Source organism: Glycine soja, chromosome 17 (assembly GCF_004193775.1).
Source record: "Glycine soja cultivar W05 chromosome 17, ASM419377v2, whole genome shotgun sequence".
In the NCBI taxonomy this organism is placed as follows: domain Eukaryota; kingdom Viridiplantae; phylum Streptophyta; class Magnoliopsida; order Fabales; family Fabaceae; genus Glycine; species Glycine soja.
The window spans coordinates 185934-203802 of record NC_041018.1 but is presented as its reverse complement, the minus strand read 5'-3'; the positions used below and the strand labels follow the sequence as shown (position 1 = coordinate 203802).

At 37.0% G+C, this 17869-nt stretch overlaps 1 protein-coding gene, 1 non-coding gene and 2 pseudogenes across 3 annotated transcripts; 2 read left to right on the top strand and 2 right to left on the bottom strand.

Annotated features, from left to right (window-relative positions):
• Window positions 1-11631, bottom strand: LOC114392200 (mitotic spindle checkpoint protein MAD1-like). The gene is made up of 16 exons (XM_028353252.1): window positions 11448-11631; window positions 11259-11358; window positions 11017-11177; window positions 10684-10881; window positions 10516-10608; window positions 10165-10281; window positions 8185-8432; window positions 7602-7773; window positions 3819-3917; window positions 3525-3728; window positions 3171-3333; window positions 2216-2306; window positions 2060-2129; window positions 1478-1606; window positions 1193-1231; window positions 1-509 (listed from the first exon to the last, which is right to left on the bottom strand). Exons 1-16 carry the CDS (start codon window positions 11583-11585, stop codon window positions 420-422), a joined length of 2112 nt encoding a protein of 703 aa, XP_028209053.1. The 5' UTR covers window positions 11586-11631; the 3' UTR covers window positions 1-419.
• Window positions 11632-11698: 67 nt separating this feature from the next.
• LOC114393441 lies at window positions 11699-13001 on the top strand (annotated as a pseudogene).
• On the top strand, window positions 11701-11774 carry TRNAV-AAC. Its single transcript has one exon. It is a non-coding gene; the product is annotated as a tRNA-Val (tRNA).
• LOC114392201 lies at window positions 12790-17691 on the bottom strand (annotated as a pseudogene). Its single transcript, XR_003662263.1, has 7 exons — window positions 17257-17691; window positions 17056-17177; window positions 16863-16965; window positions 16612-16662; window positions 14068-14120; window positions 13775-13955; window positions 12790-13161 (listed from the first exon to the last, which is right to left on the bottom strand). The product of XR_003662263.1 is annotated as an uncharacterized LOC114392201 (transcript).
• Between the last annotated feature and the right edge of the window lie 178 nt (window positions 17692-17869).

Genomic DNA, 17869 nt, shown 5'->3' with positions numbered 1-17869 from the left:
TGAAAAAAGAATAACAGGGAATAAAATAGGGTTCTTCCCCGTGGAAGAATTAGAATAAAGAGTACAAGCTCCTATTCCCTGCATCATGGCAACTACGGAAATTGTCATGAAATAAAACGTAACAGGCACCTAAATTGAAAAACCAGATGACAAGAAAAATGTAATCTTACAAAAAAAATAAACCTCAACAAGTCTACACGCCCAAAATTCCACCTCACTATTCAATTATTTAAAAAAATAAATGTGTCATTTTTCAAATCCAAGCCATCCATTACCAATGTCAGGATACAAAATGTGTCCAGTCGTAACATCCTTACTAGCTGACCAAATTCCCGAACTTGAAGATGCAAGATATATACATCATAACTGATAGTTGCCGCAAAAAATATCAGTACTTAGACACAAGTTGATTGTTGAATTTAAGACAAGGTTCTTCTATTGAAAGACTCCACTGTTATGTTGGCAGTGAAAGCAGGAATTGAATTCATTTTCCGAATGAATATCTCAACCTGGGAATGTATGAGTTACATAAAACTCAGCAGAAGAAACATGGATATGTAAAAACTACATGCATGATGGATGATAATTGTCATTCACTCATTCTGTTTTTAAATCCATCTACAGCTATACTCAAACTCTCATACAGTTACACTCTCTTGGCTGAATGGATCTAATCAAATCTTTGTAAACTATAGAAGAAATGTCAGAATTCAGAAGAGTGGTAAATTTTTCATACAAGATGTTATCTTTCTTCACAAATGTAAAAGTAAAGAATCTGATTGTTTTTACAGAAAACCAACTTCTAGATCGTCTCTATGGTATTTTATTTTTGAATCATTAAATATGAAAAATATATTTTCCATTATTAATTCAAAATATTAGATGAATGGTTTTCAGAAAAACTTTTATTTTTTTGTATAAACAGCCAAATTATTTAAAATGTGTTTTCTTTTCCTATAAATTGTAACAGAAGATGCAATATTTTCAGAAGAAAAAACATTTTTAGCTGAAAATATTTGCTGCCAAAAGCATCTCTATGAGGAAGGTTTCACTGTTAAAATCTAGAGGCAAGAAGCCACTCCCAAGGCTTAAACAAAACCCTCACAATCATATTGATGATCGTGGTCAAAGAAATACAAGATCAGATCCTAAGTATTTAATGAAAAATATTACAATATTATAACTTCCTTACCTGACGAGAAACTTCAGGCTGAGATGTATAATGATTTGCCTGTTGTCATAAAAAAAAGAATGAAAATGGAAAATTTCAGCAGCTATTCATGCCATCATTTGTGAAAAGCTCAAAAACCTCAACATATTTCCTTTGATTTTGTTTTATTTTTGGACTATTTGAAGGCTCAAATTATTCGGGGGAAATCACCACTTAACTTAGAAGATCAACCCAAACTGAATTATAGTGGTATACAATTTAATAAAGTAAAATCACCATTTCTCATTACTAAATTCAACATCTTACCAAAATGTTAGTATTCCCTGATTCATATTCAAATTCAAGCTTTTCGTCATCACTTTGTGCATAAATGGATTGCAAGGTAAACCGTGTCACCGGGATTCCATTAGAACGCTGGTGTTCATCCATCACAATCTGCCAATATAGTCATCAACAGCCACAGACGGGTTTTTATGTGTAGCAGATAGATAAATAGAGTAACAATCAATTGTCAGCTTTCTCCAGTTTGGAAATAACTTAATTAGAAAATGCTTGATATACAATGTTCTTCGACAGAGAAAACAACAGACTCCTATATGTTGAACCATTGGTTAGCATGTCAAAGGATTTTATGTGAGGTTGTATTTCCCCAACAGAAGCATGCTACAGTATTACTTGAAAACATAGTGATTAGAAATCAAAATATGCATTGAGGTTTCCCATACCAAATTACATCTCTACCAGGTTGCTACAATATTTTTAAAGCAAAAGTGTGTGGTCCATCCAAAAATGAAATAAAAGCAACACCATTTGGTACAAAACACTTTCAATTTACACAAAAAGATTTTAGTAAAACAAAATCACTATATAGTATATACAATTACCAACCTTGTAACCAAAAAGCTCACAGCATGCCCTCCGGAAAACTGAAATTCTGTCTGCAAACACAGTCTTGTATCTGTTGATATTTTCAGTGTTTCAGTTATTCTGGAATCTCTTTGTGACAACATATAATGTACCAAAGATAGCAAATTATACACTCACCTTTCTTCTCGCTTCTCAAGTGTAGCGATTTGCTCTTTTAATTGTAACATCTTATCTGATATGTAGCTATCTACCAGCTTTCCAGCTTCTCCTAAACAGTTAGAAGTGATCAGGAAAACCATACATATGATAACATTATTATCCAATGGTTAATAAGATGGTACTGGAAACTTTAGACCATCCTCAAGGCCCTGAACACATGCCTTTCATCTTTGGAAAAATTCTCATTACCATTGATGTGTCTTCAAAGGACAGAAGTCAGACTAATATCATAAAAAGGAATGCACATTTCAGTTGTATATTTAGTTTTTCTTCAATTTTTCTCTTTTTTGTTTTTATTTTAGCAATTTTCGGAGAGACCCTATTGGCATACCTCTTGTATACTTAAGATTAGTTTCCTTGGAAGTTTTTTAAAAGCTTTAACTCAAATTAAGCAATCTAAACTTCTTTCACAGATACTAGACAAAGCCATAGGCTGCAATGCCATGTTTCTATGGCAGAATTTTGGCCTTCCGGCATATTCCGCTATCCATCATTGATAACACTGCCACTACTCCACTGGAGGAACAAAAACAAAATTCTACCCTGTGAATTTTTTTACAGAGGATTCTAGACACTATTCTCTTCCATTCAGTAACTAACATACCCCAATGCCAAAAGCCTCCTCACTATGTAAAGGTACAGGGGAGGATCATTATATGAAACCTTATTCTTGCATATGCAAAGAGACTATTTCTAGATGAATCCATGACTGATCAGTCACCAAGGCACAACTTTTTCACTGCGCCAGGGCCCGCCCTCCATTCAGTATTTATATTAATACTACAAATTGAAGAACCATTTTCACAAGCCTTAACCCATTCTCCTCCGCCAACCCCTCTGGCCTTTATTACTGACTCTTTTTGAAACATAACTTTTACACCCTTACATCCACTGTAACTACAAGGTTTCATACCTGATTGACTCTTCAATTCTTCCAAAGCTTTTAATTTCTCTTTTGTTTTTTGCAGCTCAGTTTGCAGTGCCTCTATTGTTTGTTTGGCCTCATTATCAACGGTAAGTGTATTCACCATCCGCAGAACTTTTGTATTAGCAGCAGAAAAATCACCATGACCCAACTATAGAAGGAAAAACAGCGTGTAGACAACTGTTAAATGAAAACCAAAATCTGGACACCTTGGGTAAATGAGCAGTTCAACAGTAACACATGACATACATAAGAAATGAAGAGGATATAATATTATAAACATGACTTTTCTAGTATGTAATAGTGCACTACTGTGCTTTAAGAGAGCACCAAGCCACCAACCTTTGCCTCTAATAATGAAATCTCTGACCGGAGCCGGTCACTCTCCCTCTCCAATGACTTCACTCTTCTTGCTTCACTGTGCAACTTTTCATTAAGTAACTTGATTTCCTCTAATTGACAATTATTAACCAATCTCTGCTCATGCAAGGTACTTTCTAAATCTTTAACACAATCATCTTTCTTCATAAGAGATGATTCAGGTTCCTGCATGCATTAAACAAACAAGCATAAAAACATTAAGAGATCACATAATAAGTTATATGATAACAAAATTGAGGGAAGTGCAACTGCAACCTGAACAGAGTTTGCATTTTTTGAAGCATCTAGAGTTTCATCATTCTTCAAATTGGCAAAATTTCTTAATTTATTCCTTTCCTCGGTAACAACAGCAAGCTGCAAGACAATATGTAATTTAAAGCACATAACTAAAAATAATGGCAAACAAATGATTACAGATTACAGACACAACTATCCACCGTAACTACACTGTCATGCAGCATAATTAAAGCTATAATGAATATATTGCCCAAAAGTTTAGTCGGCTGTTGCCCCAATAATAACCAGTTTCTTCAGAATACACTACATTGTTTCAATGCAGCAAAAGGGGTGAATTAGCAGCTATCCTTAAAACTCTGGAATACTGTTAGATAGCTGCTAATTGTCAATCTGTAAGTAATTAGTAGTTACTAATTACAGAGTTAGTTTGTTAGTTAATTGTTGATATTTGTTAGTTTGTTGGGCTGAGAGAGAGAAAAAATTAAGGCAGATTACCAATAAGTAAGAGGAGTATCCTGTCATTTGTGAGAGAATTGAAGCCTTGGGGCATTGGGGAGGTGCAGGCCCTTGAAATTCTGCTAGTTAAGCAGTTTTCTTTCTATAATTCTGATCCAGTTTCTATTAAATACTAGCAATTGCAAAATAAATAGATAAAACCATTCCTTAAGTTCAATGTCCAAAAGCATAAAAATTACAGAACTGGAGAATTGTAGAATTTGATACTTACTAGCCCAGCTTTATATAATCAAGACAAAAGCCTTCAAAACATAAACTGATATTTAAATTATTCATTTCATAGGCATGTTTTGCTTACAAATCTCCAAAAGCTGTGTTTACACCAAATTGCCCTAATAATACTACTGAAGATGTATTCACAAGCAATAAGTATATGTTGCAAGTTGCAACTGAAGCAGGAAGCTTAAAAACCAAGGCTGCAGGAAACCTCACATCAGTGTTTAATATGTAGCACTTAGGATATTTGTGATTCATAGATTTCTTGGTGTTAGTAGCACTTAGGAAACCTCACATCAGTGTTAACATCCATTCCCATATATTTTTTCTCTTTTTTCAGGGTTCCTAAAAAGGTGGAGGACAAGCTAGTGAGGCTACAAAGAAACTTCCTTTGGGGCGGTGCGTCTGAGCAAAGCAAAATTTCTTGAATCAGATGGGAAACGGTATGTTTGCCAAAAGAAGGAGGTTTGGGGGTTAAAGACATCCGCTCTTTCAATACATCACTACTAGGCAAATGGAAGTGGAAGCTATTTCAGAATCAGGGGGAAATGTGGACAAGGGTGCTTGAATCAAAATATGGTGGTTGAAGGAATCTAAATGAAGTATCGAGACCCACTACTGAATCTATATGGTGGAGGGATTTGAAGATTTTATCTCAACACCCACAGCAGGGGCAGCGGCTGAATGGATCCATGGTATGGAAGGTTGAACATGGGGATAAATTCAAATTTTGGGAAGACAATTGGACAGGAGGACACACTCAATTATCAGAGAAGTATCCTAGGTTATACAGCATATCGGATCAGCAAAATCAACTAATTCAGCATATGGGAGTTCATAAAGACACAGGATGGGAATGGGATCTCAAGTGGCGAAGACCATTGTTCGATAGTGAGATAGACATGGCGGTTTCATTTTTACAAGAAGTGGAGGGGTTCAGAATTCGGGCTCACATTGGGGATCACTGGATGAGGGAGGCAGATTCAAGTGGACAGTATTCTGTTAGGAGCGCATATAGTTTGCTTAGACAACACGTAGCAGAGGAGGTACAGGTTGAAGAATTCAGGGAGCTATGGAAGCTGAAAGTCCCATCAAAAGTGGCTGTATTTGCTTGGAGGTTACTCAAGGACAAACTACCAACCAGAGACAACTTGAGGAAGAAGCAGATTGACTTGTAGGATTATCTATGTCCCTTTTGCAGACTAACAGAGGAGACAGCTGGTCATTTGTTCTTTCACTGCACCAAAGTTATTCCGGTGTGGTGGGAATCGCTGTCATGGGTGAATGTGGTGGCTGTCTTTCCACATCAACCAAGACAACATTTTGTCCAGCACATGAATCAAACATATGAAGGAATGGCAGCAAATAGATGGAAATGGTGGTGGTTGGCACTGACTTGGACTATTTGGAAGCACAGAAATAATGTAGTTTTCTCCAACAACAATTTCAACGCAAACAAAATGATGGATGAGGCAGTGTTTTTGTTATGGTCTTGGCTGAAATATTTAGAGAAGGGTTTTACCACTCACTATAATCAGTGGTATTCAAATCTTAGGCCTGGATTTCACATTAGTAGCAGATAGCACTGTAGGCCAAATATATGTACAGTTTTTTGTGTGGTTACATTCTGCTCTGGATCAACAATTGGCTGATTTGTATGTAGCAGAAATGTAATCTGAAACTTGTACCTATTAGTACCTCTGGTACTCATTTAATACATATATATTATTTTGGCTGATAAAAAAAAAAAAAAAACAAGTTATATGCATCCTGTTATCTTCTGAGTTGAGAAAGATCAATAGAGAAGGAATTGATAAGATTTTGAGCAGCCATGGAAGTCTTTCCCTGGAATTGTGACACAATTCCATTCCGGAACCTGGGTATGACATTTAAGCTATCTCCTCCTACTAGCATCTAAATCATTTCCAGATATACCATAAATTTGCCTACTGTCAAACTCCTTACCTATATAATAGATATCGACAGTTAGTTAGTTAGCAGCTGAGTCATTGTTGACTCAGCATAACAGTTAGTTAGTTAGACAAACTGTTATGTAGTTAGAATTCTCTATAAATACACTGTTGAACATTCAGTTGTAACTAACTAATTTCATAATACAATAACAGTTCCTTAGCTTTCAGTTTTATCTCTTTCTCCTTCACTGATATTTTTTTTTGAAAGGCAAAAGATATGATATATATTATTCATAATAAAACACAGCAGCACCAGAGGTACTGCTGGTGATTTTTACATAGGTGCAACACACAAAACAGCCATCCTCCGATACAAACTGAGAAATCAGCTTTAACCCCACCACATATGCTAGATAGATGTGACCGAAATTATCCAAAATGGCAGTTTGTTCATGAGTTTGTTCATGGTATTCAGAGCTTCCTAAAGCCTTCAATGGCAGTTTGATCCTAATTTTTTTTGCTTCCGCCAACGTATTCTATTCAGTTTGTTATTTCTGTTAGTGTGATTCAAGCAAATCCTTGATTTTTCGTTCTGTTTGGCTTTCCGATTGCTGTGTCTTCTTCGATCGAGTTTTTAATCCTGTTTGGATGCGGTTTTTGGTTTGCAATACTGTTTCTTCGTTGATTGTGATTTCCTTTTGCATCGCAATCTCAGCATTGAAGTGTTGAAGTTTTGCTTCTTGTAATCTCCATATCAGGTTCGCGGTTGTGTTTTGTTGTTTCTGTTCGATTTCACGTCCTGCGTTTGCTATATCGTCATCGTCGACCAATGCTGTTCCGGTGACTGGAGGTCCAGTCAACTCCTCCTCTGGTGTTGTCAATAATTTTTCCAATTTTTCCTACAGGCTCCAAATCCAATTTTTCCTTAAGGGGCATACAATTATCTGGAAGACATAACCTTAAACCTAATTGCCAAAAATTTATCTATTATTAAGTATTGCCTCATCTGCCCTATAAATGCAAGTTGTACACTATCTATTATCAAGAATAGCAGATAATAAATCCAAGAATTCCAAAAATGGCAATGGAACTAAAGCATGAAAAGAACAAGTCCAATGTCCAGCAATTATCAAAGTGCCGTAACAACAACACTGACCATTAATTCAATTCCTTTAATTTCTGATTTTAATACTTCTGCTTTGTCTTTTGCCAACTCAGCCTCAGCTTCAGCATTTTGTTTACCAATTTCAGCAGCATCCAGAGCCACCTCCATTTGTTTCAAGCGAGCAGTGATCTCACCCTCCTTCTGTGTGCCATAAATGACTTCTCTGCATTGATAGAAGATATCAAGATCAAAAGACAATAGGTGCCTACTCAAATGCAAAGCAGCAAAGCAATATCTCTTTTTGCTACACCAGGAAAAAAAAAACTGCTGAGAAGCAATCTAAATATGATGAAGAGATCCTAGGTCTTACAGACTTACACATCCAGTACACTGTGAGTCATTTGCATACTGAAATAAAGGCTTCACACATCAGCATATTTAAGCAAAGTAGTGAATCAAATGCCCAAAAAAAGATAAAGTAGTGTCATAGAAAATGTAGAAGATAAAAAAAGCATAACTAGGAGGCTAACAATACATCATCTAAAAAACTTCATGGCCTCAAGGTGCTCATAGACTAAAAGATTAAATAAGAGCAGTCTCAACCACGCAAACAGAACGGTAGGTACTGACGTACTTTTGTAAAGCTGCAAATTTAACAGGCAGGTCCTCAAAACATGAGACACCAGGTATGTCTGTAATCATCACTCTCCATGATGATATTTGATCCTCTAACTTTTTCATGTTTAACTGGATATCCTGTAACTTGGATAGCTCTGATTCTGCCCTTTCCCGGTGGCTCTTTTCCTCCAAAATTTTCTCCTTCAAAAGCTCAATGTTCTCATGACTTGAACTTAGTTTTCTTGCCTCCCTTACTTCAGATTCCTAAAATGTCAATTGAAACAGGATACATTATTCAGATTACCACAGTGAACAAATTCACAGTGAAAACTCATCTGGTAATTTCCTATCGCACAAGAAAGGCAAAAAAATATATTAATCGGGACCTGGTAATATAATTTGAAATTAAAAACTTCAAGAATTAAACCCAAAAAAAAATAAAATGAAAGACACCAAGCACAGGACAAGCAACAACAACAACAACAACAACGCCTTATCCCACTAGGTGGGATCGGCTACATGGATCAACTTCTGCCATAATGTTTTATCAAGTACCATACTTCTATCCAAATCATGAAGTTCGAGATCCTTTTTTATAACCTCTCTTATAGTCTTTTTGGGTCTTCCTCTGCCTCGAATTGTTTGCCTTCTCTCCATCTGGTCTACTCTCCTCACTACAGAGTCTACCAGTCTTCTCTCTACATGCCCAAACCACCTAAGTCTATTTTCCACCATCTTCTCTACAATAGGCACTACTCCAACCCTTTCTCTAATAGCTTAGTTTCTAATTTTATCCTGTCGAGTCTTACCACACATCCACCGCAACATCCTCATCTCCGCTACACCTACTTTATTCTCATGTTGGCTCTTGACCGCCCAACATTCTGTTCCGTACAAAATCGCCGGTCTTACCGCAGTCCGATAAAACTTTCCCTTTAGCTTGATCGGTACCTTTGCATCACATAACACCCCCGATGCTTTTCTCCATTTCATCCATCCTGCTTGAATGCGATGATTCACATCCCCTTCAATTTCTCCATCATCCTGTATTACAGACCCAAGATATTTAAACCGTGTGACTTGAGAGATAATATGGTCTCCTATTTTCACCTCTGAGTTAGAAACCCTCCTTCTTTTGTTGAACTTACATTCCATATACTCCGATTTGCTTCTGCTTAGGCGAAAGCCATGTGTTTCTAGAGCTCGTCTCCAAGTTTCCAACCTCTCATTCAACTCCTCCCTCGACTCTCCAAGGAGGACTATGTCATCTGCAAAAAGCATGCATCTCGGCGCTATCTCTTGGATTTGTTCCGTCAGGACATCCAAAATTAAGGTAAAAAGGTAGGGGCTAAGGGTTGACCCTTGATGCAAACCAATGATAAATCAAAATATCTCAAAAGCACAAAAAATAATCTATGTCACACACACATTAAAAGGAACTCAAACACACATCAAAAGCTTGTGTTTCAAAATAATGATTTGGTTAACATATGCTTGCTGTAAATTAGAGTTAGAAATCATTAAAGAACCAGCAAAGGGAAGGCTACAGACAAGAATTTACACAGAAGCATAACCTTAAGAAAATAAAATATTTTTAATGAAGTTAACAAAATTACAAAATATATCTTTGTAGTATTTCTAAATATGGGGTGTCAGATTAAATAATATTTACTAAATTTTTCATAAAAAAATGGACAATAAATAGCAAAGGAAAAGCGCAAACACGAGACTTTTGCCACCAATCCATAAACATCACGGTATTAAAAAAAGAGACTCAAATCAAGGGGCCAAGCCTACTCAATTTTTTCTCTATATATCCAGACCAATCAATAAAATAATGACACGATTCCTCTCCATTTATGATTATGCCAGATGCATAACTACCAAAATTAGTCCAGAGTCATACATCAAGTAATCAATGTATGTGTCCTTGCACTACTATAATCCCAATAAAAAGAGCCATCAAAATTCAAGATAAAAAAGAAAGCAAACTCACATAGTTCCGAAGCTCCTGTTGCAAATGTTTAACTAAAACATTACTCTCTGTAGAAGCAACTTCTTGAGACATTAAAGTAGATAGTTTTTTTTCAACTTCAATCTTCTGATGCAAACACTGGAAATAGGAATCATGATGCAATGCAATCATAAGTCAATAACCCTACTGGAAAAGGGAATACAGCAATGAAATGAAGCATGTATAATACATTAATCTACCAGAAAAAAGGTCCACATGAATTTCAGAGGCTTAACACTAAATCAAATTTCATATTGCAGAGTATAGCTTTGTTCACATGATATTCTTAAAGGAACAATAAAAGCCAGCCAGCAGCTAATTAGACATCCAAACCTCATCAAGTTGATCCTTAAGATGTTTCAGTTGTTCTTTTAGCAGCTCTGCTTCTTTCTCAGCATTATTAGCTCTGCATTCCATTTGTTCAAGCTACAACAAAAACAATACACAACTCAAATAATAACTAACCGCTTGTTAATCTGAACAACAAATATAGCCTCTTACATTTGCGGATATTCTAGAAATAGACAAGTTTGAGTCGCTTTTCAGTTGTGAATGCTCATCATGAAGTCGCTTTTTTTCCCTCTCTATACTTTCGGAGAGATGGCCTAGTTTTCCTTCTAAAGATGCTGCTTTCTCCTCTGTTGAAGCAGCATGAGAGTCAGCTTTTTGGCGAAGGTCTGTCTCATTTTGGAGCTTAACCTAAATTCCAGTAGGAAGAAAATAGAGTGCATGCATTGAATGGAGTGATTGACAAAAAAAATAGTGGAAATTGTGGAATAATAAAATAGGATAAGTACAGAAGTGCTCCTTCAATCCTAAAAGAACTAAAGAAACCTGGAGTTGAGTGTTTAATTGAATTTGTTTTCTTAATCGTTCTTGAGACTGAGTGGCCTCCTTCAAGAGTTGGTCTTGGAGTGCCTGCTCGCGGCCTTTTGCAGCTGCAAGTTCCTGTTGGGCGTATAAGAATTGGTCCTGAAATTTCTTCCTCTCAGATTCTGTAACAAGTTGAAGGTTAAAGTAGGAAACAAATTACGAGAATCGAAGAGTGTCGGAAATGAAAAGTGAGTTGCACTGACCAACTTTGCGGAAATGAGGCTCCAATGTCTCAAACTTGGATTGATAATGACGAGCTTGATTTTCAGCTTTGCTTAAGGCATCAATAAAATCGGATTTGACCTGACGTGAAGAAAAATAATAAATAAAAAAGGGAAGCAATAGCATAGAAATGAAATGGTTGAAACAATGCAAAAAGATGAGAAACAAACCATTTGGCGACATTGATAGGTGCAGAGCATTTGCTCCGAAGGAGGGGATGACTCCGGCGGATCCTCGTAGATGACTAGCTGTCCGTCATCGCCATCGGCGCGTGGCCTCTTGGGTGGCGGTGGAGTTCTAACTATCATTCTTCTTCTTCTGCTTCCCTTTGAAATTGAAACCCCAAACCCACCCACAAGGCGCAAATTTTATAGCCAAACTTTTAAATCTTGTTATTGAGATTACAGAATAACATAATCAAATGGTGTCGTGGTGTAGTTGGTTATCACGTCAGTCTAACACACTGAAGGTCTCCGGTTCGAGTCCGGGCGACGCCATTTCCTTTTTATTTTCTTTATTATAATAATTTCATGTCCAATGCCATCATTTTTAATTTTGGCCGAAATATAACTTAATCCTCTTATTTGCTTCCATCAACAATTTTAATCTCCTATTTCAAATGTGACTTTTAAGTATTTCTTTGAATCCTAATCCTATGTATTATTTTGGTTCCAAATCAGATTAAATGCATTCTAGATAGGAACCAACTCCAGGCCACTAACACAGTATTAATAGCTACCTCTAAACTATAATTGTACCCTCTGCTAATACATAAACCCTGCTCTAAGATCGCCAGACCATTGATTAAAATGAGTGGAGAAATCCTTCTCCAAATTTCTCAGCCATGTCCACGGTAAGAAAGCTGCGTCGTCCACAAGATATGGGAGGTTCCTGTGAAAGTGTTCAATGAAATGATGGATATGAACGTGAAGGGGATGACAAATGTGTTGCATAGCGGAAAAGAAGATGGAGGTGATAATAGTGAACACGTCTTCTGGATGGGGAAGGGGGGTGCGATGCTGGTAGCTCCATATTGTGCATCAAAGTTGGCGATAAAAGGGCTGAGCAAGTCTGGCAAAAGAGGTGTTGGAAGGTATGCCAGTGGTCGCACTCAATTGGAACATAATCAACACCAACATGCTCTCCTCTTGCTTTGGTGCATCTACTTCTCTCTATCAAGCACCGCAGGTATGGGCTCTCAAGGCTGCAACCATGATTCTCAATCTCACTCCAGCTGACAGTAGTGCTTCTCTCACTGTCTGATCCCAATCATTAACAACTAATGTTAGGTTAGGTTAGTCTTCAATTCAACATCTCCCTTGTTTGTCTGTGTCATTTTGTACAGCACAACCGTTAAGTTAGATATTACAGTACAACCTTTTATATTTTATCATTTCATCTCCAATGGGATTTATAATGTTGCAAACTCCACCCACTTAATGTACCAACCAAACCAATACTGTTAGACCATCTCTCATGGCATTTTATCATTTCAAGTTCTTAAGCATTGTATCATTGTAGAGAAAACTTGTTGGAATTCTTAAATTTAATATGGTGTTATAGAGTCAAACAAAATGAGTTCAGCAATTCTATCGCAGTTGGACGATTGGAGATGTTCGTATTTAATTCACTGGTAACACAGAACACAACTACCACAGAATTACTCTAGCAATACAAACACATGGACCATTCATCTTCGAACCAAATGGCCAACGTATTCATTACTTCAGCTGTACATACATTTCTACTAAAATATAAATTATTATCAATAAGGTAATGGCAGCTAAAAGTAGTCACAGGAAGATATCACCGCTGAATCTTGTGTTCACCCTGAGCTCCTGCCTCTACTGTTTTAAGATTGAGTTCAATAGCTGCTTCAATTGCCTGTGACGTCAAAACAAAATTGTAAGTATATTATTTGTTTCCCTGATATATACCACATCTGAATTATGTACAAATGAGAGAAGAGATCAAGTATAATTTTGGTTTTACTTCTCTTGATAAAAGAAAAAAAAATTGTATTGTAGTCCAAAAACGAAAAGGAGAAGATATCCCGTTAAATCAAATCAAATAAGAAAAATAAAGCATTTTCTTGTTCCTGAAACTTCCATGAACACTATGAAGCCAATAAGGCAATAACAGAATAAAAGTGAAAAAAGGGTGGAGGGGAGGGGGTTGATAAACAAAAAAATGGAAAAGGGTGGAAAAATTAGAACTCAAAAACAATTTGAAAGAAGAGGAAAAGAACTCCTTTCAACCAAACAATAGGTGAAAGAGTGGCAAAACTAGAGGTTCAAGAGGAAAAAAAAAAGCAATTATAAGCTGACACCTAATAGGAACCAAAAGGAAGTCTATTCCATAAAAAAGATGCAATGGAAGAAACATCTGATTAAAAACTACAGCATTATTCCCCCAACCATAAAACCAAAACCTAGAAAAAAAAAAGGAAATAATCATCCAATAATAATTGAGGAAAAAAATAACAAGACGCATGTACCTGGTAGTAACTTCGTGGCTGACACCCCCATAGGCGCCCAAACAAAGTATCTCCTCCAATAAGATTTAGGGCTCCAGCAACTAGTTCATCCCCTTCTTCAGCCACCACAAGTAGCACATTATCTCCCATTTTTGCTCCCAGCTCATGAAAAAATTCCCTTGTCAGGTGAGGAGTGCCCCATCTGTCAGTAGACCAACAATAATACTAAATACTGACACTTCAACCATTCCCATACCATCAAACTTTTTCTTTTTTTCAAATCAAAATTTGAAGGTTCCATTAGGGCAACATACTTGTTATCAGTTGTGTTCCTGTAAAAAGTGTAGAAGGAATCCCAGTGCCTAGCCTTCCAATATAGAAACATAACATATAAGATAGTAAGTAGAAAGAATCACAACCTAATGTTTTCCAGATAAAGTACACCATTGTAATATCTTCAAGGATAAATAAAAGTATACAATCATCACAAGGATATATTAAAATGCAGACCAAAATTGAACTGCTGTCAAATGTGTAAAGAGTAAGAGCATTTTAGTCTAGAGAGAATGCTCTGGTGAATATATATTCCAAACCATTTTAACTACATGATACAAAGGCACTAAAAGCTGCATGATTAAGCCATTTTAAGTGAAGATTTGGATATTCCAGATAACATTTACAATTTCCTGTTTTGGTGCTATGTGATGATGTCATTCAAATATTTAATTGTTTGACTAACAAATAGTGTTTTTTAAGCATACTGTGAACTTTAGGGGATCATTTGCATCATTCCAAACCCTAAGGTCTATCTGCACATTGGTTAAAATTGGTGAGTGTAAGCTGTAAGTTACCCTTAGTTTAGCATTAATTAACTTATGAAGATGGTAAATATGCTACTATTATTGGTGATGCCACAATGCAGAATGTGAAGACAATTAAGTCCATTCTCAGAAGCTTCGAGCTTGCATCTGGGCTTAAGATAAATTTTGCTAAGAGTAGCTTTGGGGTGATAGGGAAATCTGAGCAGTGGCAGGTTGAGGCGGCTCGATATCTGAATTGTAGAAGACTGTCCTTTCCTTTCCTTTACTTGGGTATCCCCATTGGGGATAATCCAAGGCGTAGAGAGCTTTGGGATCCTATAGTTAGAAAATATGAGAGAAAACTAGCCACTTGGAAGCACAGACACATATCCATTGGGGGGAGAGTGACTCTCATAAATGCAGCCCTAACTACTATTCCTATTTATTTTTTCTCCTTTTTCAGGGTACCTTCAAGAATAGCAGCCAGACTTGAAGCAATTCAGAGACAATTCTTATGGGGAGGAGGTATGGAGGAGAGGAAAATTGCATGGGTGAGCTGGAAGGAAGTTTGCCAACCAAAGGAGAAAGGGGGTCTTGGCATTAAAGATCTTAAGACCTTTAACTCAGCTTTGCTGACCAAATGGTGCTGGGACCTATTTCACAAGCAAGAGGAACTTTGGGCAAAAATTCTCATATCAAAGTATGGAGGCTGGAGGGCATTGGAGGAAGGCATTAGAGGAAGCCAAGATTCTATTTGGTGGAGGGACCTGCTATCAAGTCAGCAGCAACAGCAGAACCAGATAGTCAAAAGGGAGAGAAACTGGAAGGTGGGAGGTGGGGAGAAGTTCAGATTTTGGGAGGACCCTTGGACACATAATGCTATACCATTAATGGACAAATATCCAAGGCTGTACCGATTTTCTGATCAACAGAAACAAATTATCATGAATATGGGGAATAACACCAATAGCGGATGGGAGTGGAAGCTATCTTGGAGGAGGGCTCTTTTTGACAGCGAAATTCAAATGGCAGATGATTTCCTTGGAGAATTATCTCAGCAGCAGATTCAGCCAAATAAGGAGGATAAGTGGAGTTGGAAGCATGATCAAAGTGGATACTACTCAACAAAAAGCGGATATGACTTGATATGGGAAGCACAGATGGGAGATAATCAGAATCTGGACTTTGTGGACATTTGGAAGCTCAAAATACCAAGTAAATCTCTGGTTTTTGCTTGGAGGCTAATTAGGGACAGACTTCCAACTAGGATGAATCTTAGAAGGCGGCAGGTTATGATAAATGAGGTTCAGTGCCCATTTTGTGGAGATGTAGAGGAGGAGGCTGCACATTTATTCTTTAGCTGTAAAAAGATCCTACCCTTATGGTGGGAGTCTTTATCCTGGGTTGGATTAGCAACAGCACTACCTCAAACTCCTAGGGACCACTATCTGCAGCACATGGCTGATTTTACAGGGGGAAAGAAACTCACAAGATGGAGATCCTGGTGGATTGCTATGACTTGGACAACTTGGAAGCACAGAAACAGAATTATTTTCCAAAACTACACGTTTGATGGAAGTAAATTGCTTGATGAGGCACTTCTAGTACTCTGGACGTGGATTAGAAATATGGAGAGAGACTTTGGAACACATTTTAATCAATGGTCCTCCAACCTAAAAGAAATGTTTAGCAAATAGGCTGCAGAGGATTCAGAATCTATGTATCATAAGCTTGTTGTATCCGGTTCTGTTATAAAACAGCAACCAAATGCACAAATCTATCTACAAATGTATCCTTAGTACCTCTGGTACTTCTTAATATATATAATATCTAATTTTGCTGAGCAAAAAAAAAAAAATCTTAGAAAATCCCATTTTGTAGGAATAAGTTTAAGTTAATTTTAATATCCTTCCCAGTGGAGAAGATCACTAATATCTGGTTAAAAAAAACACATAATTATATATAATTTGCCACAAAGCATCCTCTGTAAATCTTCAAAAAGTATGTAGACTGTAGAGTGAATGGAACCCTTTTAAATATAGACATCAAGTAAAGTACCTTTATTAAATAACCCCGGAGGCGTTTCATAATCAAGTTCTGGGCTGAGATCTGCATACAAAGATCATATAATTTATGAGACTAAAACTATCCGGGCAACTGCATTGATGTCACTTAAAATCTGGAATCATTTGGCCAATGGTGATCCAAAGAAAAGAAACCATTTTTCGCAAAACAATCTGATTATTCAATTATTGACAAATAGAAATAAAAACACACTAAGGACAGTGCTTTTGGATAGAGCTGAAGACCTGTTGAAAAAACCTGCACATATCAATGTTTGTAACCTTTTTGCACTCTTGACGTATATTTTTTCTTTTACTTTGCTTCATGTCCATCAAGAAGTCATCAAGACTGGCAACATAAAACAGCAAAAGTCTAAAGCTATATGTAAAAACAGCAAGACTGCCAAAATAGAAAGAGCTAATAAGATGGATGAGTCACTTTTTGTAGTTACGGTTTTTCCAGTGGTACTGCATTCCAATCCTGGGCAGGAAGCCTTTTTCAGTGAGCTTGTGGCACTCATTTTCAGAGGGAAAAGTAACATGTAATGATGAAAGCTGGGACTGCGAATGCCAATGACAAGAGATAGTTAGCAAATGCATTTAATTTAACAAGAGAAGGAGTATAGGTTAGATGGATTACGGTGAGAGTAAGTTCCTTGATTGCGGAGAAAATTTGATGTTTGAAGGAGGTGTTACGAAGTAAGATCCTTGGAACAGTTACAGGTGCGAAGGGGACACAAGACTGTAACTTGGGGTAATAGTTGTATCCATAAGAATGGTAAGCATTAGCCGTAGGAATGGGTTTTAACATAGAGTGGGACAACGGCGAGAATGGTGGTGTTGTTGGCTTTGGCAACGATGTGGTGTTGTATGCATCCAGTTTCCCTGACAGCGGAAGCAGAGTGCTCTAAGGTTGAGAGAAATGCATGCGAAAGGAATGGATTGAACTTGTCATGGAACTTCCCAAATCCCCAAACAGAGTGCACCACCTCACTCTCACTCACCGCTGCCATTCCATATTCTCCGGAACGCCACACTCACTCGCTCTCTCTCCCCACTAATACAATCCATCGGATAGTATGTATTTATTATTTTGGCAAAAAGAAAAAATATTATTGAGATGTCTAAAATTGCAATCTTCGTGATTTTTCAGCCTTCTCCTATAATCTTCACATTAAATATGATTGGAATACCGGATTGAACTAACGAAATTTACAAAAATAATACTATTATAATGTTTTTAAACAATTGGA